Consider the following 27627-nt stretch of genomic DNA (forward strand, 5'->3'; position numbering starts at 1 on the left):
CTTTCATGCACACATTCATGCACACACACTCACACACACACACATCCAAGCACACACACACACACTTTCATGCACACATCCATGCACACACACTCACACACACACACACACACACATCCATGCACACACACACACACACTCACACGTACACACACACACACACAACATTTAAACAATGTGAGTTCTGATAGCAGTATTTCAAATGTGTCAACATAAATCTGTAAGCATCAATCCAAGTAGGCACCACATGCCCAATCTGACCCTGCCTGCCACAGCATTCACATTTTATCCTATGGGGACAGTTTTCCACCAGACCATCCATCCGAAAACCCATTTCTTACAAGCTTCTCTTGTACTTCACATCAGATTTACATATCTAAGATTTAACCTCTTCAGTTAGCATAGGAAGCTTTTATTAAACTCTACTAGACTTCCAGAATTGTGCATAAATAAAGGCAAATTTGTGAACTCCTGGTGACCAGCAAAGCGAATTTATTTCTCTCCACCCGAGAGGTGGTCTCTGAAGCATAAAGTTCCATATCTAAGTATTTTGTAACTGAACCAGGCTGTTGGTTTTCTTGCTCCCATGAGATAACAAGGGGCTGAAAAACTCACAAGCAAATTCTTGCTATGCACCATGCTTCCATCGGGTGTAGCTATGATATTAAAAAGGTCCTCATCCCTGCCTGTGTACACAGGAAGGATTCTGGGATATTGAGGGATATATTGGGACTTACTTTGTCTTTAGCATTAAGTTGTTTTAATTACCAGTACATTCGGGGAAAGCCAAACACAATATTTCCAAACCTGTCAGGTCATGATGGATTTTATCATGCCTTTGAATTCGCAAAGGAAGATACTACAATGTTAAAATCTGTGTTTAAAATATAGCTAATGACTGTTTCTCCATTGTTTAACCTTTTCACATAGTCATGCGAGTCACACCTAGTCCAACACCTTTGGTGTACACTGTGATTAAGGTAAGGAAAATGGAGAGGCAGTGAAGATGGCTCAGTCAATAATGAGGAAAATGGAGAAGCTGTGAAGATGGCTCAGTCAATAAAGAGCTTGCCATGCAGGTACAAGGACCTGAGATCAGACACCCAGAATGCATGAAAAAAAAAAGCCAGGCATGGTGGTGTGTGTCTGTAATCCTAGCTCTGGAAAGGGGGAGACAGGCAGATCCCTGGAGATGTTAGCCAGCCAATCTCACCAAATTATAGCTGGAAACTATTCCAGAAAAGAACAATACACATGCACAAAAGCATTCATACACACACACACACACACACACACACACACACAAACACATGCATGCACCACACATGTATTCACACACACACAGGCCTCCTTTATTCAATGACAGTTCTGGGCAGAATATCTTAAGATTTACACTAAAAGGGGGGGGAAAAGCCCACAGTGTTTCTTCTAAAATGCAAAGACAGCTTTCATGCCGAGAAGAAAACTGTTACTGCCTTTCTTAACAACACCATATGTCTGCAAGTGGATCGTGATGGAGTCAGTTCCCAGGGGGTGTTCTGGATGGAAACTAACCAAGTCAAGGCACAGACTTCGCTAAACATGCACATGCGAGTGTGAGCACACACACACACACACACACACACACACACACACACTGATTAACCAACTCTCTGCCTTTGCATCTTAGGCATCATCCAAGCATCCTCAGGAAGGGTCTTTCTGTTTGTCCCCCATTCTCCCCAAACAACCAAATCAGGTAAAAGCCCCGTTGACTCCACCAAAGTCTCTCCTTTTGCTCACGTTTTCCGCCATGTCACAGCACTCTGTTTTATAAAATTTAGAAGCCAAATTTCCAAACCCTCTGAAGGATTTTAAATACAGATTAACTACAGTTGTGACTGTTGAAACCCAGAATATTAATTAATATACATACGTGTGCATAAGATATATGTACTGAGACATTCCATCGTAAAAGAGCAATAAAGTAAGCAAGAGTCATTAGAAAGTTCCTCATACACTATAATTTTTCTTAGTATAGCACTTCATTCAATCCAAATTTTTTATGTATTAATATGCGATACTATTTTCAGATGAAAGGTTTCAAGTAGCCCAGGCTGTCCTTAAAGTCTCTATGTAGGTTAGGACAATCTTGAACTCCTGATGCCCCTGCCTCCACGTCCCAAGTGCTGGGATAACATGTGTGAATCACCATGCCTAGGTCTCATGATTGTCCAACATCAAAACATTTCTTTCCCGCACCCTACCAGATTAAGCCGAGTTACGGTGTTCATAATTCTGATAGACATGATATATTATTTTTTAATGTTAAATATAACTCTTAATAACATGAAGTGGTATCTTTTTTACAATTCTTATAAAAATCTTAAGATGTCTGCCTTGGAAAACATATAAAATGCTTTGGAAGAGTATAGATTGGAGCTTTATATAATTTCTCAAACTGTCACTTCTATTATTGTAAAGTATGAATTTTTTTGCACTCAGGTTTCATGACTGTCAAATTGCCATAAAGTTTCTAAGTGCTTACTTGTCTTTGCACATCATTCTTACTGTGGACAGTGCTGCTGGGGGTCTAGCGGGAGCTTTTCGGCTCTACTAGGAAAATTGCCGCGCAGCCACTTAATAAATGGCAGATAAAGGAGTCAGCGCTCATGCTGAGAGTCACGAGCACCCCCTCATCTCAAGCACACCTGCCCTTGGCTCCGTTTTTCTTCTAATCCACTTTATGGAGTCAGCAGCACAGAGTCAAACACAGAGCAATGAGGAATCACCAAGGAAGTCTGGGAGCGAGTCATTAAACCGAGTTTAGACACACACGCTTATGGGCCGGAGAGTTGGCCTGGTGACTCAAGTACTTGCTCTACAAGCTTGAGGGTAAAGCTAAAACCCCCAACATCCATTTAAACGCTAGGCGTGGTTACACACTGTGGGGTGGAGACAGGTGCATCCCTGAAGCTCACTGGCCAACAGCAGAACCAACATGGGGAGCTTGAGGTTCAGTGAGAACCAGCGTAAAGAGGAGGTTGATAAGGGAGATAGGTACTCAGCGTTCTCCTTTATCCTTACCATGTGAGTGTATGGATGTGTGCACTCACATACGTGTGTGCACACACCACTCACTCTACACAACACACACAGAGATTTGAAGAAAAAAAAAAAAAGAAAGGAGCTCAAGTTCACAGCAGCCTCCCCTCCCGTCCAGCACCCAACAATGTGTAAATGATCCAAATGACGGCCATAAGTCTAGGTGTGCTTTTAGTGATTTCTCATGGGATTTCTTACCTGGGATGCCTGGTGGTGTTTTCAGATATTTTCCATTAAAATGTTGAATCACCACTTCACATTTTTCAGTAGACTCCATTCTGGTGGGGGAGAAAAGTATGGGGAGGTGAACGTGAGATCATAGACGTTTGTCGAGTTGTTCTTATAAAAAAATAAGCAAGAAAGGGTAACCAAGAAAGAACTGGAAACGTCTGCTTTGACAGATGTACATGGACTTTCATCTGTTGTCATAGTTACCGTGGGGGACTGATGGGACCCTGGGAGGTCACCAAGGCTCCATGGTTCATGCCTGTGGTACTGCCCACCTGGATGCCAAGGAGCTAATCTGAGACTTTTTTTTTTCCTTCCACACAAGTCTCTTGGCAGTGGAAAGCACCCAATAGATGTTCAGCGCATGACCGGACGACTGAAGGAATGTGACCCTGAGAGGCAGGTCATATGGACGAGGGCGTGGAGGCTGGAGGAAGTAGCTTTTACCTCCCCAGTGACTGGTGGATGGAGCTGGGCTGTGGACCAACACCCAGCCGAGGTTAAGGCCTGTGCTGGAACAACTCAGCTGTACCGTCAGGATGCAGGGACCAGTGGGACAGTGATCAGCAGCATGGCACTTTAATGAAAGGTCACTGTGCGGAAGATACCTAGAGACAGTTATTTTGAGCTACCACATGTAGCAAGAATCTCAAAGCATGCAGACCTATACTTTCTTCATTTTAGAATTTTGGCTATTCTATTTTTTAAAAAAAAATACTAGGTGCCTATATTCATAAAATGAGATTTGGTTTTTTTGTTGTTGTTGTCGTTGTTGCTTTTTTTTTTTTTTTTTTTTTTTTTTGTATACCATAAGGAGAGATAAGTATCAGCCCTTCCTGCATCACTGTAATCTTGGAATGGTTGACTCAGGTAAATTTTCAAAAAATCTAATTGTATACGGTCTTTGTTGTTTCTACAACTGTGTGTATATGTGTATGAGTGTGTGTGTGTGTGTGTGTATATGTGAGTGAGTGTGTGTGTGTGTATATGTGAGTGAGTATGTGTGAGTGTGTGCATGTATGAGTGTGTGTCTGAGTGAGTGTGTGTGTATGTGTGAGTGTGTGTATGTATGAGTGTGTGTCTGAGTGAGTGAGTGTGTGTGTGTGTGTGTGTGTGTGTGTGTGTACATGTATTTGTGTGGAGACCAGAGGAAAACCTTGGCTGACATTCATCTTGTTTCTTGAGGCAGGCTCTCTCAGTGGCCTGACACTCACTAAGCAGCCTGGGCTGGACAGAGTCGGAGGAAGCTGCCAGTCCCCACCCACCCAGAGCTGGGACTGCAGGTGCTCAGAACACAGCTGGCTTGCTGTGTGGCTCCTGGGGATTGAACTCAGGTCCTGGTGCTTTTGAGACAAATGCTTTACTGATGGCAGCTCCATAATGTTCAATTTTAATCAATAACAACAACGTAAAGACTTACTATCTTTTTACTTAAGAGTGTGTGTGTGTTGGGGAGGGTGTGTTGTGTGTTGTGTGTGACCAGCACCTGTGGAGGCAAAGAAGAGAAGTCAAGATTCCTCCAGAGCTAGAGTTAGAGGTGGCTAGGAGCCGCCCCAGGCAGGTGCTGCAAACTGACTTCATGTTCTCTGGAAGAGCAGGACATGCTCTGAATTACAGACCCATCTCTCCAACTCCGTAAGTGAACACTTAAATATAATATAATAAATATATAAATTTAAATATATATAAAATATATATAGAAAAAGAAATTTTCATCCATTACTTAATGACAAGACCCTTAAACTATACGCTTCCTATTTGTAATTTTTTTAAAGTAGGAAACTTCCTTTTCTATGAACAAAAGAATTCTAATCTGTTTCCCTATCTTCCCCTTCAATCTATTCCCTGTTGCCTCCTGGAGAAAAAGCTTCTTCTTAGGTAGAGACATGAATGGGAGAGGAAACGGGGCACTTAACTCCCACAGACAGTAGAGTAAGGGAATTTCATTCTTGAAAATAAAGACAGAAGGCCCATGCCCTGAGAATCCCTTCTCTGTTAAGTCTCTCGCTGAGCTCATACAGCTAACAGACAGAGCAGACTAAATGTTGCTTGCAACCCCCCACAAATCAAATCCTTTCTCTTTGTCCTAAAATGACATAAAATTCTAAATGGAGACCAACCATAGCTGAGGGTTACAGTGTGCAATTGCTGTTTTGGGGAATACAGATCAAGCTAAAAAGAAAATGGGCCGCTATCCACTCCACGTGCCAGCCTATTTTTACTCTGGCTTCAAAGTTTCAAGTCTCCCTTCTGGGTTCTAAATATGATCATCTCTTCCTGACGCCATTTTACAGCCGAGGCGGGTCTGATGGGGTGCTTGCTCTTTCTAGGAACACAAAGGCAGCGGCAGAGATGGCTCACTTTGGATTCATTCAGATCTAAGTAGATGTCTGCTCTGAACCATTAGAGACTCTTTGAAAGAGCACATGCAATGAAATGTGACTGTCACCACACAGCACCAAAACATGTTACATTGTGTCACACAGCAGTGACAATTTCATTTGGATACACCAGGGCCACACCTAAACCAGGCAAAGCTGCAGCAGCAACAATGGCTCAGGGCCTCTAGAAGCTGCCAAAGGAGAAGGGGCAATGTTCTGGAAACAGAACAAAAGTGAGACCTGTAGGTGAATACCCATATTAGCCAGAACATGCCTATTTTCTTCTCAAGTTTCACAATTAAGTGTTCAGTGAGGCTGCCAGCGGAAGCTCTCTGAAATCTGGCCCGTGCAAGGCCTGAAGCTGACAGGAGTGCTCTCAAGTCCCCATTACAAGCCCCTTGCAGCCCTCCTGGCTCAGCACAGTGCCTCTATTCTTCTAGGAAGTAGTGAGTCCCTCTGTGCCCTGCAGAACAGCTCCCAGGTGGGGCCAACCCTCCACTTGACAAAGCATTAACCAGGCTCTTAGGAGCCCCAAGCGCTGGGTAAAGCTTCAGGGGTTTCCTGGGGTCTGCTGTTCAAATGTAAACACACATTCAAGGTCCTGTTTCTCTCTTGTCTCAACTTAAAACTGGCTGGGCTGGTTTCAGTCATTTGGAACACACTAAAGGACTCTGTTGTTGCTGCTTCCCTCTTCTTCCCCTCCTCCCCCTCTTCTCCCCTCCTCCCCCTCTTCTCTCCTCCTCCCCCTCTTCTCCCCTCCTCTCCCTCTTCTCCCCTCCTCCTCCTCTTCTCCTCTTCTCCTCCTTTTCCTTCTCCATTCCCTCCTCCTCTCCTCTCCTTCCTCCTCCCCTCCTCCTCCTCTTCCTTCTCTATTCCCACCTCCTCTCCTCTCCTTCCTCCTCCCCTCCTCCTCATTTGTCTTCTTCCTCCTCTTCCTCTTCTTCTAAACAACTACCACCACAGAGAGAAACTGGTTTTATAGCTCACACAGTCCCCACAGTCCAACTGCAATACACAAAAACCTGATCCAGCCTAGCAGAGAGTTCTGGATCAGGCTCGCCACAGAGAACACAGTCTTGTGGAAACCCATGTTCAGCTTAACTCTCTCACCTCGACAGAGTACTCTCGGGTCGAGATCTGAAAGCTCTAAGCATTATAAGCCATGGGTTTAAAAACCAATCCACTCTGTCACGTGCTATGCCTAATTAGAGGTTTCCGCTCTTGTGAAATGTTTGGGGTTTTGCAATCACGGGCCCTGGATAAACTATCGGTAACTTGGAGCATCCAACTTTAGGAGCCAAACATCCTCATTTCTGGTAAGATTTACGCAAAGAGTCAAAGCTACCAGAGGAATTTTAATGACTAAAATGTGTGCTTTTTCTGGCATTTCACCATTAAGTGACGTCACTTGCTTCTTAACCCATTGTAGCACAGAGGGCAATAGTGAGTCCCCAGGACAAGGGAAAAAAAATTAAAAATCTTTTTCAGGTTTATGGCTGTGTGTGTACCTATGTGTGTGTTTGTGTGCACGTGCGCACATGCACACTCACGTGTTAGAGGTTAGTCATCAAGTGGCATTTCTCTGGTGCCAACTATCTTTTCTTGGAAACAGAGTCTATCCTCCAAGTAGGCTGGGCTGACTGGCAACTTGCTCTCTTCCAGTAAGTCTCCTTCCATTCTTAGGACACACACCCGACCGGAAAGCAGTGCCCTCTGCTCGTTCCCTCTACACACTCCACACCACCTTGGTGGTTCAGCATTATAACTCATTCCTCTCAGCAATGGGCTTGTGGGTAATGCTTGACACTGAAAGCTGTCTGGTTTTACTGTGTTGGGGATGAAGCATGGGGCATCAGACACGCTAAGAAAAGGCTTTATCAGTGAGCCACATGCCCAGACACACGAAGAACGGCATTATTAAGTCAGTTTTCTTTAGGGATGTGACCTTTCGAGCATGCCCGTGCTCAAGCAGATAGCACTATACCAGTTTACATACTAGCAGCATTAACTGCACTCAGTGGGTTTAAAGGGGAGGGCCAGGGAATACATGAAATTTGGAGAAAAACATGAAGATTGCACTGGAGGACTTACAAGGGTGGGCGGGAATAACATAGATTTGAACAAAAGACATTACGTGCATTTTCAAAGAGTAATGAAAAGGTTAAATAAAAATGCCTCACAGTACAAAAGAGTTAGAAATTGCCTCCAATATCACTTTTTCCATTACATAGATTTTTTAAGCTCAGCATGGGTATGCGTAGCAACCTCCCCGAAGACTGTTTAGCAGATGACCTGGACTAGAAGCTGTTCCTCCTGTCTCTATTGAGATGTTTTGAAGAAGATAGACCACCGTCGTCAGCCTTGCCATCTGTCTGAGTTTCATTTTTCTCACAGTGATAAAATATCCTGACAAAAAAGCAATTTAGGGCACAAAGGGGTTTATTTCAGCTTATAATTCAAGGTTACATCCAGTTCATCATTGTGAAGAGGTCAGGGCAGGAACTTTAGTAATGCCTCACACGGCCAGGTGGAGGGAAATGCATGTGCGCATGCTCCCTTGCTTTAATCCCAGGGAAATGCTTTCACGCATGCTCCTTTGCTTGCTTGCGCTCCGCTCAGTGTTTCTACTCTCTTACAGTTTAGGATCTGATTGTAAGGCATGGTGCTGCCCATTATAGACCGGTCCTTTCAGAGCAATCAACTTAAATTAAAGCAATCACCACAGACATGGCCACAGGCCAACCTGATGCATGAACGTTCTTGTTGAGATTCTCTTTCCCGGTGATTCTATGCTGAGTCGAGTTGAGGATTACAGCTATCCTTACATCGTGCCTTTCCTTCTGAGCTCCTAGTTTGATTCATCTCGTCTCACCCAGGCCCCCTTCTGTCTTTATCCTACAGTGGAGAGATGTTCTTAGATGATTCTATTGATATACCCTGATGTGGGATAATAAGAAAGGCACTTGATCCCAAGGGCATCGATCTTGAACATCCGTGGAGATACAGGATGCAGGTCCTATCATAGAGAGTGTTGGGATTCTGTAAACCCCACCCCCTCAGTTACCTGGCAATAGCCAGGTATATCCACCCCACAGTTACCTGGCAATAGCCAGGTATATCCACCCCTCAGTTACCTGGCAATAGCCAGGTATATCCACCCCTCAGTTACCTGGCAATAGCCAGGTATGCTCCACCCCATTGACCTGACTCTATAAAAGGGGCTGCTTGGCCCAGAAAGGCTTTTCTTTTGAGCCAATACAGAAAGCATCTCTCTCCTTCAGAATGCCTGAGTAAAAATGTGTTTCCTGAGGGTGTGCCACACTCTTCTCTACAGGTATCTGATCTAATTCTATCTCTAGGCCCAACCAATGTTTCCAGAAGGAACTTGGATTAAAGCAATTAGAAAAGTCAAACAAACAAAATGGCTAGATCTCTTCTAAGCAATCCATCTATCTGCACAGAGTCAAGAGAGATGGGTTGTCATCCAGGTTTGAAGGCAAGCCCTCTGGGCATTTCCAGGTTAGTGTCCTTGACTCTGGTGTGTCAAAGAATAGCACATTCAGACCTGGAAGTGTGAGTCTAGAAAAGTCTTGTTTGTCTATGGTGCTCACTACTGAAAAGGCTCAGGGTTGGAAGCTCCAGGCCTAACCGCCGAGTGTGAACCCAAGGCTCAGTGGAAGATTAGTGAACCCTGGACATGTGCCAGTGCCAGAGAACTTGCCCAGCATACACTGAGACCTGAGGACAACACTGGACTTCCTGTCACTGACACCACAGTCCAAAGCCTTAACTTTGAAGCTCAGAACTTTCCAAAGAATTTTTTTTTAATGAATCTCTTTGAACCACAGTCACATTTTATTCTTAGATATAGTTACAGTGGCCTCTTGCTTTGTGGTTTAAGCACTGAGCCTTCTGTTTCCCAAACTTGCCAGATCTGCCCCAGCCTAGATCCTTTACTTCCTTTTCCTCTTAGCAGGACTATTTTTTCCTGCCCAACTCCCGGAGAGAGATTTCTGCTGATCACTTGCATACTTAAATATTTAAATATTTCTTATTCAAAGAGCTGTCCCCACAGCTCTGGTCCTCTGGCCCCCATACTCTGAATCACAGTCCTACATTTTATTTTGATTTTGTGACACTGTAGTAATTTGATATGATTTGATATTTAACTGCTTATCACAGCCAATCATTTCCATAAACCACTAAAGGTCACTAAATCGGACCTCCTCGGCTCATGTGCATCTCAATGATAAGCATCTCAAAGGTGGCTGGCCTTTAGGGAGCCAAAGGCGTTTTAATCAGAGGAACTAAAGTGGGAAATGGATGAATGTATTTCATGTATCTAAAAGAGGCCTCGAGTTTTTAAGTATAGAAAAATGCAGATAAGATGTACAGAAGAGAGATCCAAACTTGTCATTTCTAGACCATGCAGAAGGATGACCTGCCACCACAGGTCATAATGTAGAGATTCAAGGGGACAGACCAACTTAGAGAAAGCTGGAGGTGAGGGGGTTCTGCAAAACCAGAGTGCCTCAAACTTAAAATGCAAGCAATAAGTGGCTATAGTTCCAAGTGTGTCTTCTCTGTAAGCATCAGCCACTGGCCTGAACAACCATGATCTCAGGGATGTCCAAACTGCCCTCCTCATCATCTCCTAATTGCTGCTTAGAGCAGGAAGTGGGTGATGGGGTTAATCAGGTCAAAATTTCTTGGGAATTCAGTTCAGCAGATGCAGTTTCATGTGGGCAAAGGGTTTTTTGGAACTGTGTCTCCAGCCTTCAGACAGCTCCCTCAAAAGCCAATTCTTACCTGGATCTGTGTCTGACCTAACATCCTTATGACCTTGTGATTATCTGGATCTGTGTCTGACCTAACATCCTTATGACCTTGTGATTATCTGAATCTGTGTCTGACCTAACATCCTTATGACCTTGTGATCCATTGAAAACATTTGAATGGATTAACTTAGCAGACCGATTGCTTCCACCAACCAGAGGGCTATGGACACTTTTAGCATCTGAGGACGATAACAAAGTTTTCTCTGCTTTCATGCAATCTGTCTTCCTGAGCTTTCCAAGACACACATTAAAAAAAAAAAAAAAAAAAAAAAAAAAAAAAAAGGCTTGACTTATGGCTTCCTTTGTTCTGTCTCCACGAAAAGTTCATGGAAGCTACTACACAGGAACACGGTGTTTGAGGTGACCTGAGTCTGTTTTCTCAGGCTGCTCCACAATACACTGTCTCTTATAACTTGTGAGAAGAGGGGTGTTTTAGGGTTGGGGGGCAACTAGTTGACTGATCATGGTGGAGGCCCAAGTATATCCAGATGAAAATAGATGGCTCCACCTCCCCTCGCCAAGATCATTCGAGAACACATGCACACGCTGGAAGTAGCAGGTAAGGAGAGGTCCACAGAGGACAAAGCAGGCAGTTTCAGAGGCACATTTCCCTGTGGGTCACATCTGCCCATCTGCCTGGCCACTGGAAGAGGAATTACAATTACGGAAAGAAAGACTCGCTCTTTTCGGAGTCAACAAACACAGCTGTAACCTGTGTCCACGCAGACACAGCTGCAGCGGGGAGATTACTAATCACTAAATTTACCCTTGAGAGATTTTTCCTTGGTCACATTTGATTTCCTGGTTCCCTGTGTCTTTGATACTAATGTCAAAAGTAATGCTAAAAACTACAAGGCAGGGTTTTGGTTTTGTTTTCTTTTAATGCATCAGTGGAGTCAAGGTAGATATAGCTGAAACACACCCCAAACAATAAAAATAAAACAGTTTGATTGATTTCGTGGTCATTTACAAACAATCAAACACTCGCCAATGAAGCAAACACTAGCATTTACTTAATAACATTTTGCAAAATCTTGCTGTGTCCGTTGCTGATTTTATTGTAAATCTGTTTCTCATTATATTTCAGGAGGTAGGAGAGGACACCGAACGAGACGTCACAGTTAGACAATAAAGCAATAAGCCGTTGATATTCAGTCATTTCTAGAAAATACATAAAAGTGTATACTCAAACCACCTGAATATACCTAACCTTGTCTGGTCTCAGGGGCTAACGCAGTCGGGCCTGGTTAGTACTTGGATGGGAGAAAATATATGAGGAATTATTTTTAACCTATTATTCATATAGATTGTTACTAAGAAGGCTAGTATTTGCCTAAAACTCACATGAATTGGTGGACTTTATTTAATTGATGAATAAAAATGGAAGAACGTCAATGACTTATTTAGAAAGTCTGTTCGTTCCAGAGGAAAGGACGGTGCAGCCCACAGGTTAAAAGTGACTAAAGGAAACAAGCCTCCAAGAGAAGAAAATGGAATTCACCGAAGAAGGAGGAAACGCAAGTGAACACGTGGGCTTCTGCGCGTGCGCAGACTTCTCTCGCACTGTTGAGCCCACATGGGACGCTAAATGCTTTATGAAAGAGGGTCTGGGTTCCCAGATGTTCGAGCCCAATGAATACTCAACTCGACCCAACCCCCAAGTTCCTTCTCCAGGCCTACAGAGGCTTCAGTGGTTTCTCAAAAACACTTCTGTGTGATTTTCCTGGACAACTGGTCTCAGGTTTCTGGAAAATGTGTGGAAAGTGTGGGCACATACTCAGGAGCCTTCAGACTCAGTGATTTATTTTGGGGGTCTGACTCTCATCCTCACAGGCAACTGTTAGCTTGCCGCACTCACTAACTCCCCAGGAGCCCCCGATGGCCAAAATTCCCACCATAAACGTCTGTTTTTAGAGGATTATGTCCTAGCTCTAAAATGCCACCCGGAGGGTGGAGGGTCCCACCAAATGGTTTTAAATTACAGGAGAGTTTTTAAAACAGAAAAGAAAACACGAGACTAAAATGGCTGTAATTTCAGACTCCATTCAAGGTTTTTGGAACCCCGAAGAACTTTTTTTTCCCCTGTGCACCCTACTGGTACTCCAATCAAAGCTTTGATGTTCACCGTTTTAAATATAAATTGAAGAGAGTCCTTTCACTTTGAAGAGATGGTTATCAAAGAAGATTAATGTATAGCTTGCAAGTAAAATAATAATGGGGACATGTTTCTCTCTAGTCAAAGGAATTTGAGATTTCTTGGACTTAGGGATCACATCTAGTGGTGAGGAATGGCCAGGGTGATGTTCCAAGTGGAGCAAGGTAGGTTTTGTCCACTGAGATAGAGACACGTTCTCAAGACACATGCTACAGCTTGCTACACCCGAGTATAAGCTAGCTAACCTCCCAGTGGACACCGAGTCTTCCTCTGATGGGGTCTGCAACACGGTGGGCTTCTAGAAAAATCAAGCTGAAGGTTTTCTGCCACAGTGCACTGTTCCTGCGTGAGAGTTGGCTTGTCATCAGTTAATTCAGTCTTTCCATCCAGTGCTATAATCCATGTGAGAGAGCAAAACCCGAAGTGCTTCCTGTAGTCAGCAAGTTACTCAAGGGTGACTGGGAAAAGAATTCAGTTCATAAGGGTGAAGTGTTTACCACAGAAGCGCCGGGGGCTAGGGGTGGCTGGGTTTGATTCCTAGCACCACTTGAAAAGCCAGGCATGGTTGGACAGACTTGTAATCCTAGTGCCAGAGACAGAGACGGGCAGATCCCTAGGGCTCCATGGCCAGCCTACCTAACCTACTTGGTAAGTTGCTGTCAGAAAGTGACCCTGACCCAAAAGGAAGGTGGGGCAACATCAGAGGAATGACATCTGAGTTTGTCCTCTTAACTACATGTACCCGAAGACAGGTACATTCACACACACACATACACACCCCTATAGGAGTAAACCTGCACATGCCTACACATACACACATATACCCCTATAAGAGTAAACATGCCACACACAAGCACACACACACCCCTCTACAGGAGTAAACATGTACACACACACACATACATGCACATGCCCAAGCCATTGCACACCCATGCAAGAACATATACATGTAACCCTTATAGGAGTAAACATCACACACTACACACCACACACACACACACACAACTGATGAAGGTTTACTATGGGTGACATCTTATTCTAGACCCTGTAAATAGGCACACAGAAAATCAGGGCCTGCTCTGTGCTTGTGCTCTCTGGATTGGCCAACCACGCTAACCCTGAGCCGGGCACTCTCATGACGTTTCTTTCAGTCTGAGTGTTTACAGACTCCATTACCTGGTTTCATGTCAACTTGTCAGAAGTTAGAGTTATCCCAGAGGAAAAAACCTTAATTAAAACAAAAAATGCCTTCTTAAGGTTGGGGCTGTAGGACTGGCCTATTTTTCTTCAGAGAATTCTCCCTGACGTTAACCCAGACTGCTACCCAAATTAAATGCCACTGTTCAAATCCCTGTAAAAGTATTTTTTCCCCCTCAAATGAAATTTGTCATAGTTGTACCCTGTCCATCATTTATTTCTATATTCTCCTACTGGCATAGTGGGGCAATTTCTTAATTAGTGATTGATGGGGGAGAACCCAGCCCATTGTGGGCGGTGCCATCTCTGGGCTGGTGGTCCTAGGGTCCTTTAAGAAAGCAGGCTGAGCAAGCCAAGGGAAGCAAGGCAGTAAGCAGCATCCCTCCATGGTCTCATATCAGCTGCTGCTCCCAGGTTCCTGCCCTTGACTTCCCTCACAGGACTGTGATGTGAAGGTCAAATAAAGCCCTTTCCCCCTACCTTCTTCTAGTTGTGGTGTTTCACCATAGCAACAGAAATATTAACTAAGACACAGGTCTTCTAAAAATTCTTAGAATCGGTCCTGACAAATCAGGGTCACGCGTCTCCTGTGTGAGAAGGCTGAGGCTATGTACTGGTATTTGTGAACCCAGTTTACAGATGGCTGTCTAAGTATTCCATCAACCTATGGAGTTAGTGGGTCATCAAGGGAAAGCAGACACTTACACCAAGTTCTTATGTGACTCTGAAGCCACTAATAATTTGAGCACAACTATCAGGGGCATCTGTATGCAAGCTAACACCTTCTCTTGATTGCTATGTGTGGTGGTTGGAATGTGTTTGACCCATGGGGTGGCACTATTACAAGGTGTAACCTTGTTGGAGAGGTGTGTCACTGTGAGTGTAGGCTTTGAGATCCTCCTCCTAGCCACATGGAAGTTAGTCTGCTCCTGGCTTCCTTTGGGTGCAGATGTAGAACTCTCAGCTTTTCCAGCTCCATGCCTGCCTGGACACTTCCTTGCCTTGATGATAATGGACGGAACCTCTAAGCCTGTAAGCCAGCCCCATGAAATGTCCTTTATAAGAGTTACTTCAGTCATGGTGTCGGTTCACAGCAGTAAAACCCTGACTGATACATGATGTATCAAGCCCCAGGAGAATCAAGAACATTGTACAAGCATCTCTGTTTTGTGGTTCAGAAAGATACTCCTCAAGGAGAAAAGGTGAGTGAGAAAAAGGGGGTGGGACTTTTAAAAGTAGCAACAGTGAAATATCTTAGCACTGAAAGGCACCCTATCCACCTTAGAGCCTAAACACCCAAGTTCAAGGCTTAGAACACATGGAGAAAACCAACCCTTGAAGTTGTCCTCTGACCTTTGCCAGGGGGTTAGGAGGGGTTGCTATGGGATGTCTTCCCTTTTCTCCACACACAATAAAATAAATATAGTAACTTTTTTCTCCTTTTGGAAAAAGAGGGATTCTGAATTTTTTTTTTTTTAATTTCTTGTCATGTTAGCAGAATCAAGAGCCACTATTGTTCCAGAAAACAGAGCAAATGCCACAGTGTGGTCAGGAATGTTGCTGGCTCTATTGGCACAGGGTAGAACTAAAAGCTCTGTCCTCATCCATGCCATTAGGTCAGTCCAGGAAGGTTCTGCTCCTTAAAACTCAGAATCTATAATTCTCAGAGAAAGAAGAGCTCATACTACCTCTGTTTCCACGAAGCTGATGAAGTAAGACAGGCTCACGTTCTTAGGCATAAGAAATCAGAATCTTAACTTCAACTTGTACTTTTTTCTTCTAAATTTATTTGCCTACTAAAATAGGTAAATCCAATGCTGAGAGAAGAAAGACCTGCTGAACATGCAATTATAACCCAGACACTGGGGAGGCAGAGGCTGCCCTGGGATACAGAGGGCATTGCTATCTGAAACACAGAACCAAACAGAGAAACCACCTGGATTTCAGCAGAAGAATTCAGCTGATGATTCAAGGGCACAGATCCAAGTTTTGAGAAAACTGAGCTAAGCTACTTACAAATCTCACAGGCTGCTGATCATAAAATTGATCATCCATTCATTCATCCACACATCCACCTGTTCACCAATCCATCTGTTAATCCAACCCCCCACCAACTCATCTATCCTCTGTTTTTTCACCCACCCACCCATCCTTATATCTACCCACCTACCCTCTCACCCATCCACCTACTCATCCATTTATTCAGCCACCCACCTGCCCACTACCCACCTATTCTCTCCCACCATCATTCCCTTACCAATTTATCACCCATCATCAATCCACCCATCTGTTTACCTGCCATCCACACACCCATCAGCCCATCCATCCATTCATCTACCTATTCATTCATCTAAGAATCAAAAAGAAAGAAAGGAAGGAAGGAAAAAGGAAAAGAAAGGGAACACCAGTGGGAGAATACTGAAATAAGGTAATGGACTGGATGCAACCATGATACATTTTTTTTTTTTTTTGAGGAAAATAAAAAACACAAAAATCTTTTATAGGGATTTGAATAATGGCGTTTAGTTTGGGTAACAGTCTGGGGTTGAAGGTCATGGAAGAATTCTGAAGGAAAACGGTCCATTCAATATCTAAGAGCTGAGTAGGCAGAAGACAGCAGAATGGCTGTAGAATAGGTGGTCAATCAAGAAAGGTCACCTTGCCCAGGGCATGTGACAGGGAGAACCATGACCAGGAATGTGAACCAAGCCAGAGATGATATTGGAGGCAGGGGGATGGTGGTGATTGAGGAATGAAATCACTCAGGCAATGCTAAAAACTCTGATGTGTCCAGATTTGAATTTGTAAGGGTTCCCTGTGGTTTCTGTATGCAGAATACACTAGAGGAGGAAGAGGCTGAATTCAGAACAGGGAGAATAATCAAGGAACCTTCCAGGGTTCCTCCACAGCTGTAGCTGGGTGTTTTTCTTGCACGGTTCCATCTGCCTTGGTTGTAGTTATTCTCTGATGACTTGCATTAACTCTACCCTTTGTAGATGTGTAGGCTTCCTGCCCTTTTGGCAAACTCAAACTCCACAGCAAGGATTAACATGTAAGATGAGCAAGTAGCCCTGACTGTATACCTCCAGCTACTACTCAAGTTCAAGTTTACTTCTAATCCATAATACGTAAGAATTTAAATGTATTTGGAGACAGGTAATTACATTAAAATGTGCCTGTAGAAGATTCAGCTCTGAGTGCTAAAACTATTGAGCTGAGCTCCTCAGGGGCATCATAGGATAGGACTATTAAAACCTACCACTCTCCACCACCCATCTGTCCATCCAACAATGAGCAAACAAAACAAGCATGCAAGCTGAGGGCAGGGGCAGAAGATGACAGAAGGGACAGAAATTTCATCCAGAAGGAAGAGCTGTGTAAGAGGAGAAAGATAGCCATCTACAAACCACAGAGAAGACACTGTATGAAAGCAACCACAAAATACCTTGATCACTGGCTTTTAGCTTCAAGAATGAGAAAAACATTCTTTTTTTATTTAAGCCAGAATGTTTTCTGTTGTCATAGCATTACTAGGAAACCAACACGTGGTGGATTAAGAAAAAAAAAAAAAAAAAAAAACTAACCCCAAACCACATCCTAGGATACAGTACAGGAAATATGTTCCCTCGATGAACTTAAAATGTATGTATTCCTCAACAGAAACATCAACAGAAGAGAGATTAATATATCAGAGAGATATTGGAGGGTGAGGGCTGGGGTACGTGTCAAAAGAATCCAAGGGAATGTGCTCAACATGTAAAGCAAATTTAGCTGTCTTTTGGTGAAACCTGCATTGCTCAGGCCTCTGACAGCAGGTGGCGTACTGTCAACATGGCGGTGCTCATGGACACAGGAGGTCATGCCTGTCCCATCGAGCCCATGGAAAGCAGTGTGCCAAAAGCCTTACATAGTGGAGACTGCAAGATTTCCTCCACCCTATACTTTTCACTTCTATTCACTAAGCATGCACAGTCCATACACCTCCTGGTCTAACCCAGATAAAATATTCTAGAATGCAGAAATAATTTACTGTTCATCTCGGGTTGAACCACTGGTCTACACTGTCCTTACTCCCACAAGACACAGTATCTCTTTCAGTCCATACTGTAGAGCTATGGAGACTCGGTGGTTTCATTTTTTAGTATCTTATCACTAAGTGCCTTCTCTGTCTTTGAGGTCTCTTTAGTTTTGTCTTCTCATGGAAGCACAGCACAGGCACTGTTGTCTAAGTTCATTCCAGAAAGAGACTCTCTTTTGTAAACATTCCCTTTGAGTTAAAACTGTTCTTTCTTTTCCGGTGCTGAGAGAGAGAGAAAAATGTATTTTCCTGTTCAGCCTAAAATATCAAAACCACATAGCTGGTGCCTCCTAAATGCAAACACCTCTTTGACTTCTGTTTCCACCCTCCCTGAGATTTCCCCTCCCTCTGAATCCCTACCCCTCTTCTCTCTGGTCCTCACTGTCCTTTCTCTCCATCAGAAACTCACATTGCTCACTGCACAGACACATATTTTCTCCTTGCTTTTTTGAAACGTATCTCATGATCATTATGCTGTGGATTTATCATGGAGCCAATGATGACTTTGAATTTCTGATCCTCCTGCTTCCATTTCTCCAGCACTGAAATTATGAGTGAGATATTATGACTTCTTTACCCAAGGCTTCTTGCATGCTAGGCAAGCAGTCTATTAAATGAGCTTCATCCTCAGCCCCAATATACATGGACATCTTTTGCTTTGAGTTACTGACTGAAACTAGTTTCCTCTAATATGGTTGTTTTGCAGATATAGACAGAAATGGATATTAAACATGTATATTAATTATCATTACCAGAGACCTATACAGTCTATGTACATGTTTTAGAGTGTACAATATATGTAGAATTTCATGAGTTTTTCCTTTAGCTTGAAGTATATCTACAGAAAGATAAAAGGTTTGATAAGCTATGTGTATTTTATTTTGCATATTCTATTGCTTTGGGACCTAGATATTATAGAGGAGAAAGGGTTGAAAAGGAACAGTAAGGAAAGACAGATTTCACATGGGTTCCTTAGAGAGAAAGAATTACCTGGCAAAGCCAACGCCTCTGCTGACTCCATTAGCATCTCTCAGTATTCTGGTAGATATCACATGTCCAAAAGGCTTTAGCATGTTCTCCAGCTCCTGCTCATCCATAGAGATAGGGAGGTTTGAGATGTATAGGTTCGTAGGGTCTTGCTCTTGTTGCTAGGGGAAGAAAAAGAAACAAATGTAGTGAGATCTATGGACAAGAACTTGACTTAAATTGCAAACTAAAGTTTAACATCCTCCTCCTATCTCATAAACCGATACATCTCAGCCTGTTTCCAAATACCTGAAATAGTCCAGGTGACTGTCCTGGTTAGGGTTACTGTTGACCGAATGAAACACCATGAGCAAAGCATCTTTGGGAGAAAAGAATTTATTTCAGCTCATACTTCCTGGGAACAGTCCATCACTATAAGAGATCAGGACAGGAACCTGAAGGTGAAAACTGATGCAGACTTCATATAAAAGTGATGATTACTGGCTTGCTCCCCATGGCTTGCTCAGCCTACTTTCTTATAAAACCTGGAACTTTAGGTGTATGTTAAGGAGATTCATTGTTGGACAGTAAAGAGGTAGGCAGGGAAAGGTCTATGAAGGCAGAAGAGGAGGAAGGAGGGAGAGTTGGATGGAGGCAAGATGGAAGCCGACGTGTATGTTTCTCTTGGTGCATTTCTAGCTTGATGAGGTTGTTATGATTATGTCTAAGTGTTTTTAATTTATCTTTTCTGAATGGGCAGTTTGTATCTTTGTTTGCTAGTTGTAAGCTTATTATATAGAGGGTTTGTGGATTGAGAATTTAACATATAAACCTGTTTGATAAGTTAATACTTGTGGAGTCATGTTTTTTACTGGGCAATGGAGAAAAGTGATTGAAAACAACCTGCCAGAGTAGTTATATCCACCTACGATACAAGCAACAGAGGTGGTGGAGTGAACCACACCTGAGTTCTTAGAGGTGACATAAAGCCGCCAAGTTAGAAATCCCCACAGTGCCAGATGGCCCTGAGGAAGCCAGACTAGCTCAGGATAAGAGGCTTCAACTTTTTAACATATACTGCAATACCAGCCTAGGCATAGAATTACCCACAATAGGCTGCTAGGCTCTTTCCCAACCATTACTAATTGAGAAAATGTCTTATAGGTTTACCACAGTTTAATGTAATGAAGGCATTTTCTCTACTGAGGCTATTTCTCTTCTACCGTGACTCTAGCTGGTGTGTGATTGACATAAAATTAGTCTGCACAGTGGCTTAGAACTCATGACCCTCCTGCTCCAATCTCCCAGGTGCTGGGAGAACAGGTGTACATCACCATATTTGGCTACTCCCACCCTATGTGGAACTTTTCTCATAAAAAATATGCCATCAACAAACCCCAAGATCTCTGTCTACCCTTTTTTTGTAAAATACACAAAAGCTTATATTGGCAGTTGAGTTCAGGTGAGCACGTAGAAAATTATATTTTATTCATGAGGCATCCAGCAATGACACCTCAAATCTCAGAGGGCACACATGGAACCCTGCAGTCTCAACTTCCCCATCTTTGTTAAGTGCTTGTGATGTGCTAAGCATGATTTTGCAAACTGAGCTATGACAGCAACAATTGTGTGGATTTTTCTCTCCTCACAGCTTCATGGGCAGGTGTCTCTTTGTTACTATAGATCCAGGCTATTGACCTTCTCACTATCCTGCTCACTTTCTCACCCGAAGGAAACACTGTATTTTCCCTTGGGTGTAGCTTCATAATGACCGACATTGCTACACTTGTACTTTGAGGTTACTGGAAGTGAACTAAGAGCTTCTGAGCAAGCACTTCATAGATGTACAACAGATCTTAACTGAAACTACCTCTGGGTGTTTGTAGCATGTATGACGTAGATCCTCAAAACAGAGGACTCATTTGCAAACACAGTGGGACAGAGGAGGATGGGGCAAGAGTTTACTGTGTATTCAGAATAGTGGCAATATACAATCAGCATTTCAGATTATTTCTGGGATTTTCTACTTACTAGTTTTGGATTATGGTTTACTATGGCTAACTGAAGTCCTGGGAGGCCAGCTAGTCACTAGACAACACTTCTACTAGCTACTCCTTACTGTACCACTCCAAGAGCACCAGTGTGATCACAAATACTACAAGTTGTTAAGCCATCCTTCTAGGTACTGACCATAAATTTTTCATTCATTGTTCCTATACAATATAATTCTCATGTTGTAGAGGGTACACTCAATCACTAACTGTCCATATGACACAACTTACAAGCGTGAGAGACAGGGCAGAGTCCCTAGACATCATCAAGGCCATAAGTCTTACTGCTTTTCGATGCTGCCTCCCAGTTGACCAGTGGAAACCACGATGTAAACTTGAAGTCACGTATGAGGTACATACCCATCATCCCAGAAGTTCGGAGACAGAGACATGAAAGTTAGAAGTTCCCAGCTAGTCTTAGCTACAGAGTAATTCTAAATACTATCTGGGAATCATGGGAGTCTCTCTCAAAATAAATAAAGATAATTTAAAAAGTTTAAGTGTCACCTGAAGCTGGTTAGGAATACAAATTCTTAGGGCCACCTTGAGATACTGATCATGAACTCCAAGCACAGGCTGATTTTGACAAGCCCTCCAAATGATTCTCATAATGGCATCGATTTGAGAGTTGCCATTTCAGACCAAGCAGGAATGAATACTTATATGCAAATGAGCTCATTATGTCCAATATTTCATTGAGTGATAATAATGCTGATGGAATCTTTGTTTAGTAGCATAGGAAAGAAAGCCACAACTGCTAGAATTCTCTGTATGCATGAACATTTTATAATTCATATATGGATTAATGAATAGAAACATAGTTACATGTATTGTGAGACAGTTGTATTGCCAGAAGCAAACCATGGTCAGAATGTCATGATTAATCACAAATATCAAAATAAGTTAGACATTTAATTGAAACACTATAATTTAGCCAAAAATACCACCACCACTACCACCACCACCACCCCCACTACTAACAACAACAACAACAACAAACTTAGCTTCAAGAATAAACAAGTTATACTGTCAAAAGAAATCCAGAAATCTTCAAGAATAAGTAGATATATGGTTTGAAAAATAGTGGAGAAACTATAAAAATGAAATTCTAAGTATTTTAGGTCAAGAAATAATTTTCATGTAAAATTAAATTGCATTATTTTTAACAACTTATGCAAATAGGCATAGCTGGTCTTTTGTGACTTTGTGGATTCTTCCTTCCATTTTCACCCCTATTCTTCCCCCCTTTTGAGACCCTAACACTAGATAACAGAGAAAAAAGAATAGAGGGGTATGGTGGTTTCAATAGGTTTGTTCCCCCAGAGACTTCTGTGTTTGCATGCTTGGCCAGTAAGTAGTGACACTATAGAAGGCTTGGCCTCATTGAAGTAGGTATGGCTTTGTTGGAAAAGTGTGTCACTGTGGAGGCTAGCTTTGAAGTCTTATATATGTTTAAGCTCCCGCCAGGACAGAAGATAGTCACACACTTGCTGCCTTCAGATGTAGACTCCTCCAGCATCATACCTGCTTATATGCTGCCATCCTTCCTGCCATTATGATAATGGACTAAACCTCTGAATCTGTAAGCTAGGCCCATTTAAATGTTTTTCATTGTAAGCACTGATGTGGTCTCTTCACTGCAACGAAACATTAACTGAAACAAGGGGAAAGAGGCAGGGGCAGGGTGGGGGACAATGTTATCGTTAGACAACTTTCTGCAATTAGGGATATCAGTTTTCTTGCAGCAAGTTTGATCTTCGCTATCACTATATCTAATTTCATTTTCTTCTTGATTTCTTTTTTGCACATGACTATTTAACAAACCGAGAACAACAACAGCCAATAACCACTAACAACCACCACTAACATCCATCTACAACCAACAACCATCAACCACTAACAACCACCACTAACATCCATCTACAACCAACAACCATCAACCACTAACAACCACCACTAACATCCATCTACAACCAACAACCATCAACCACTAACAACCACCACTAACATCCATCTACAACCAACAACCATCAACCACTAACAACCACCACTAACATCCATCTACAACCAACAACCATCAACCACTAACAACCACCACTAACATCCATCTACAACCAACAACCATCAACCACTAACAACCACCACTAACATCCATCTACAACCAACAACCATCAACCACTAACAACCACCACTAACATCCATCTACAACCAACAACCATCAACCACTAACAACCACCACTAACATCCATCTACAACCAACAACCATCAACCACTAACCTACTCTGCCTCTTGGGGTCCTGGCAGTTGTATTCCCTTTAAAATGTTCCCAGAATTCCAAGCATTACAAAAGCACAGAAATTATCTGCAGCTGGCAAAATTCCACCCCTGCTAGAGCACGAGGGAAATCGTACTGAGTTGCTATGGACAATCTGATGCAGGTCCATATCCCTTACCTGGGATTAAAATGAAAACATGGTCTTATTTCTGTATTTTTAAAAAGAAACTAAAATTTTCACTACAGATCAGTCACAATATTTGTTAATTCTTGAGATGCATAGACTTTGTCATGGAGAGAAAACCCAGTGGTGAAGAATGTTTGCTTCTCTTATTGAGGCCCTGGGTTCAATTCTCAGGAAACACAAAGTAGCTCACAAACATCAGTTCCAGAGGATCTGATTTCCTCTTCTGTGCTTGCACACATGTGATACTATATATACATATATATATATGCACACGTGGTATAATACATACATGCAGGAAAAACATTCATATACATAAAATTTAAACACCAATAAAATACCTAAAGAAACATGCCATTGACTGGTTATCTAAACATAACTTTTTTTTTTATTACCAGGAAAATAGCAAGAATAAACATATCCCTCTGGAAAGGGCCACAGCTTTAACATTTGGGAACAGTGTTTATGTGAAAAATGTGCAATCAAAACCCTTGCTTCATCTTCTCTCCTTTCTCTCTCACAAACAAATGAACACACACACACATACATACACATGCACAAACACACATGAACAAACATTGACAAAATATATATACTATTACCAACAAATGTCAAATGTCAAAATAATCATAGTAAGAAAATGAGATTATTTTTCTATTAACCAGCTGAAGGCCTGTGCGTGTGTTTGTGTGTGTGTGTGTGTGTGTGTCCTTTTTTAATGATGCTTCAGATACATAATAATAAGCCTTATGCACACAAAACCTTCAACTTTTACAGCATTTTACTATCCATCACTTAATTTTAATCTTCCCATCATAACTGTAAAGGTATTTTGGCAAAATATCACCATTCGTATTGAATAACGAGGAAAGAGAGCCATGAAAGATTCATCACCCTGCCCAAGGACAATCTGATAATTAGTGACAGAGTTAGAATTAGACTCAGGACCAGCTCAGTGTTCCCCAAGTTTCGATCATTTGCATATCAGCTCTCAGATTAGAATTGTTATTTTGGCCTGCCATGTACAATATATTTTAAATTTGAAATTAGTTTCTCCAAATCTAACATGCCTTTAGCACTTAAATAGGCTAATTTTTAAAGCATGACTTTATGATGAGACTGTACAAGAAGAGCCAGAGTCTCCTGCCATAAAGTTATACTCAGAACAGTGGCCAGATTAAAGGACTAATGGTATTCAGTTGTGGAAGGTGTTGACATTTCTAATTGACTGATTGAAAGGGGATTCTCAGGGAAGAGAGGTGAGAAGTACATTAACATATTCATTTTAAATTGGGAAGAGTGAGTTCTGACAAAGAACTTTTAAAAAAAATCATGCTTTCATGCATTGGGGGAGGATGGAGGCCTAAGGGAAACCCCAGGGTTCACTTAGGAGCTCCATCTAGCTCCCTTAAGACACACTATAATGAATTATAGGTGGAAAACCCAATACAAGGAGGGAAACTAAATTCTAGTAAAAACAAGAAAATACCTAAGCAAGAAAACCAAAAGAAGAAAGACACAAGCACAATTCTACCTCCAAAAGCAAAAATAGCAGGAAACAGCAAACACTATCCCTTAATATGTTAACATAAATGGACTCAATTCCCCAATAAAATGATATAGGCTATCAGACTGGATACATAACAAAACCCAGCATTTTGCTGCATACAGGAAACTCATCTCAGAGACAAAGACAAACACTATCTCATAGTAAAAGGTTGGGAAAAATCCTTCCAAGTAAACGGCCCCAAGAAGAAAGGTGGAGTGGCCATTCTAATATCGAATAAAGTAGATTTTCAATCAAAAGTTTTCAAAAACATAAGGAAGGACACTTTTTAACTCATTACAGGGAAAATTTGTCAGGAGGAACTCTCAATCCTTAACATATATGCTCCAAATACAAGAGCAACCATATTCATAAAAGAAACCCTACTAAAGCTCAAAAAAGACATTGCACCCCACACAATAATAGTGGGAGACCTCAACACCCCACTCCCATCAATGGACAGATCATGGAAACAGAAACTGAACAAGGACACAGAAAAACTAGCAGAGATTATGAACCAATTGGAATTAATAAATATCTACAGAACATACCATCCTAAAACAAAAGAATACACCATCTTCTCAGCATCTCACGGCACCTTCTCCAAAATTGACCATATAATCGGTCACAAGACAAGCCTCAATAGATATAAGAAGACTGAAATGCTCCCATGCATCCTATCAGATCACCATGGTCTAAGGCTGGTCTTTAATAAAAACAAAGACAACAAAAAGCCCATATACACATGGAAAATAAACAATGCTCTATTAAATGATAGCAGGGTCAAAGAAGAAATTAAGAAAGAAATTAAGGATTTTCTAGAATTTAATGAAAACAAAACACAACATACACAAACCTGTGGGATGCAATGAAAGCAGCACTGAGAGGAAAACTCATAGTTATGAGTGCTTCCAAAAAGAATCTGGAGAGAGCACACACTAGCAACTTGACAGCACAGTTGAAAGCTCTAGAACAAAAGGAAGCAGATACACCCAAGAGGAGTAGACAGCAAGAAATAATCAAACTCAGAGCAGAAATTGACCAAATAGAAACAAAAAGAACTATTCAAAGAATCAACAAAACCAAGAGCTGGTTCTTTGAGAAAAGTAACAAGATTGATAAACCCTTAGCCAGACTAACTAGAGGGCAAAGAGAGAGTATTTAAATTAACAAAATCAGAATTGAAAGTGGAGACATAATAACTGAAACTGAGGAAATTCAAAAAAATCATCAGATCCTACTACAAAAGCCTATACTCAACGAAGCTGGAAAATCTGGAGGAAATGGATGAAGTCCTAGACAGATACCAGAATCTAAAGTTAAACCAGGACCAGATAAACCATCTAAATAATCCCATAACACCTAAAGAAATAGAAGCAGTCATCAAAGGCCTCCCAACCAAAAAAAGCCCAGGTCCAGATGGGTTCAGTGCAGAATTTTATCAGACATTTATTGACAACCTAATACCAATACTCTCCAAACTATTCCACAAAATAGAATCAGATGGAACACTACCTAAGTCATTTTTCGAGGCCACAATAACCCTCATTCCTAAACCACACAAAGACCCTACAAGGAAAGAGAACTTCAGACCAATCTCACTTATGAACATTGATGAAAAAATACTCAACAAAATCCTTGCAAACCAAATCCAAGAACACATCAAAATGATCCTTCACCATGACCAAGTAGGCTTTATCCCTGGGATGCAGGGATGGTTTAATATATGAAAATCCATCAACATAATCCACCATATAAACAAATTCAAAGAAAAAAACCACATGGTCATCTCACTAGATGCTGAGAAAGCATTTGACAAAATTCCACACCCCTTCATGTTAAAAGTCTTAGAAAGAACAGGAATCCAAGGCCCACACCTAAACATAATAAAAACAATATACAGCAAACCACAGCCAACATCAAACTTAACAGTGGGAAACTTGAAGCAATCCCACTAAAATCAGGGACTAGACAATGCTGCCCACTCTCCCCCTACCTATTCAACATAGTACTGAAAGTCCTGGCTGGAGCAATTAGACAGCAAAAGGAAATCAAAGGGATACAAATTGGAAAGGAAGAAGTAAAAACATCACTGTTTGCAGATGACATGATAGTATACGTAAGTGACCCCAAAAATTCCACCAGAGAACTTCTACACCTGATAAACAAGTTCAGCAAAGTGGCTGGATATAAAATTAACTCAAACAAATCAGTAGCCTTTCTTTACTCAAAGGACAATCATGCAGAGAAAGAAATTAGGGAAAAAATACCCTTCACAATAGTCACAAACAATATGAAATACCTTGGTATGACTCTAACTAAGCAAGTGAAGGACCTGTATGACAAGAACTTCAAATCTCTAAAGAAGGAAATCGAGGAAGATCTCAGAAAATGGAAAGATCTCTCATGCTCATGGAATTGAAAGGATCAACATTGTAAAAATGGCCATCTTACCAAAAGCAATCTACAGATTCAATGCAATCCCCATCAAAATTCCAACCCAATTCTTCATAGAGTTAGAAAGAGCAATGTGTAATTTCATCTGGAATAACAAAAGACCTAGAATAGCGAAATCCATCCTCAACAACAAGAAAACATCTGACCTCAATCTATATTACAAGGCAATTGTGCTAACAACGGCATG

The 27627-nt window shown here is 41.9% G+C and overlaps 1 protein-coding gene across 10 annotated transcripts in view; it reads right to left on the minus strand.

The window, feature by feature from the left end:
• Positions 1 to 27627, minus strand: part of RBMS3 (RNA binding motif single stranded interacting protein 3) — a gene marked incomplete at both ends in the record, with an annotated part of 720124 nt that overhangs the window by 192621 nt on the left and 499876 nt on the right. For all 10 annotated transcript variants that reach the window (XM_080934840.1, XM_080934835.1, XM_080934844.1 and 7 more), the window contains 2 exons: positions 3283 to 3362; positions 18952 to 19109. In XM_080934840.1, the coding sequence (XP_080790966.1) occupies positions 3283 to 3362; positions 18952 to 19109 (238 nt within the window). The remainder of the gene's footprint in view (positions 1 to 3282; positions 3363 to 18951; positions 19110 to 27627) is intronic.

Source organism: Micromys minutus (assembly GCF_963924665.1).
Source record: "Micromys minutus genome assembly, chromosome: 21".
In the NCBI taxonomy this organism is placed as follows: domain Eukaryota; kingdom Metazoa; phylum Chordata; class Mammalia; order Rodentia; family Muridae; genus Micromys; species Micromys minutus.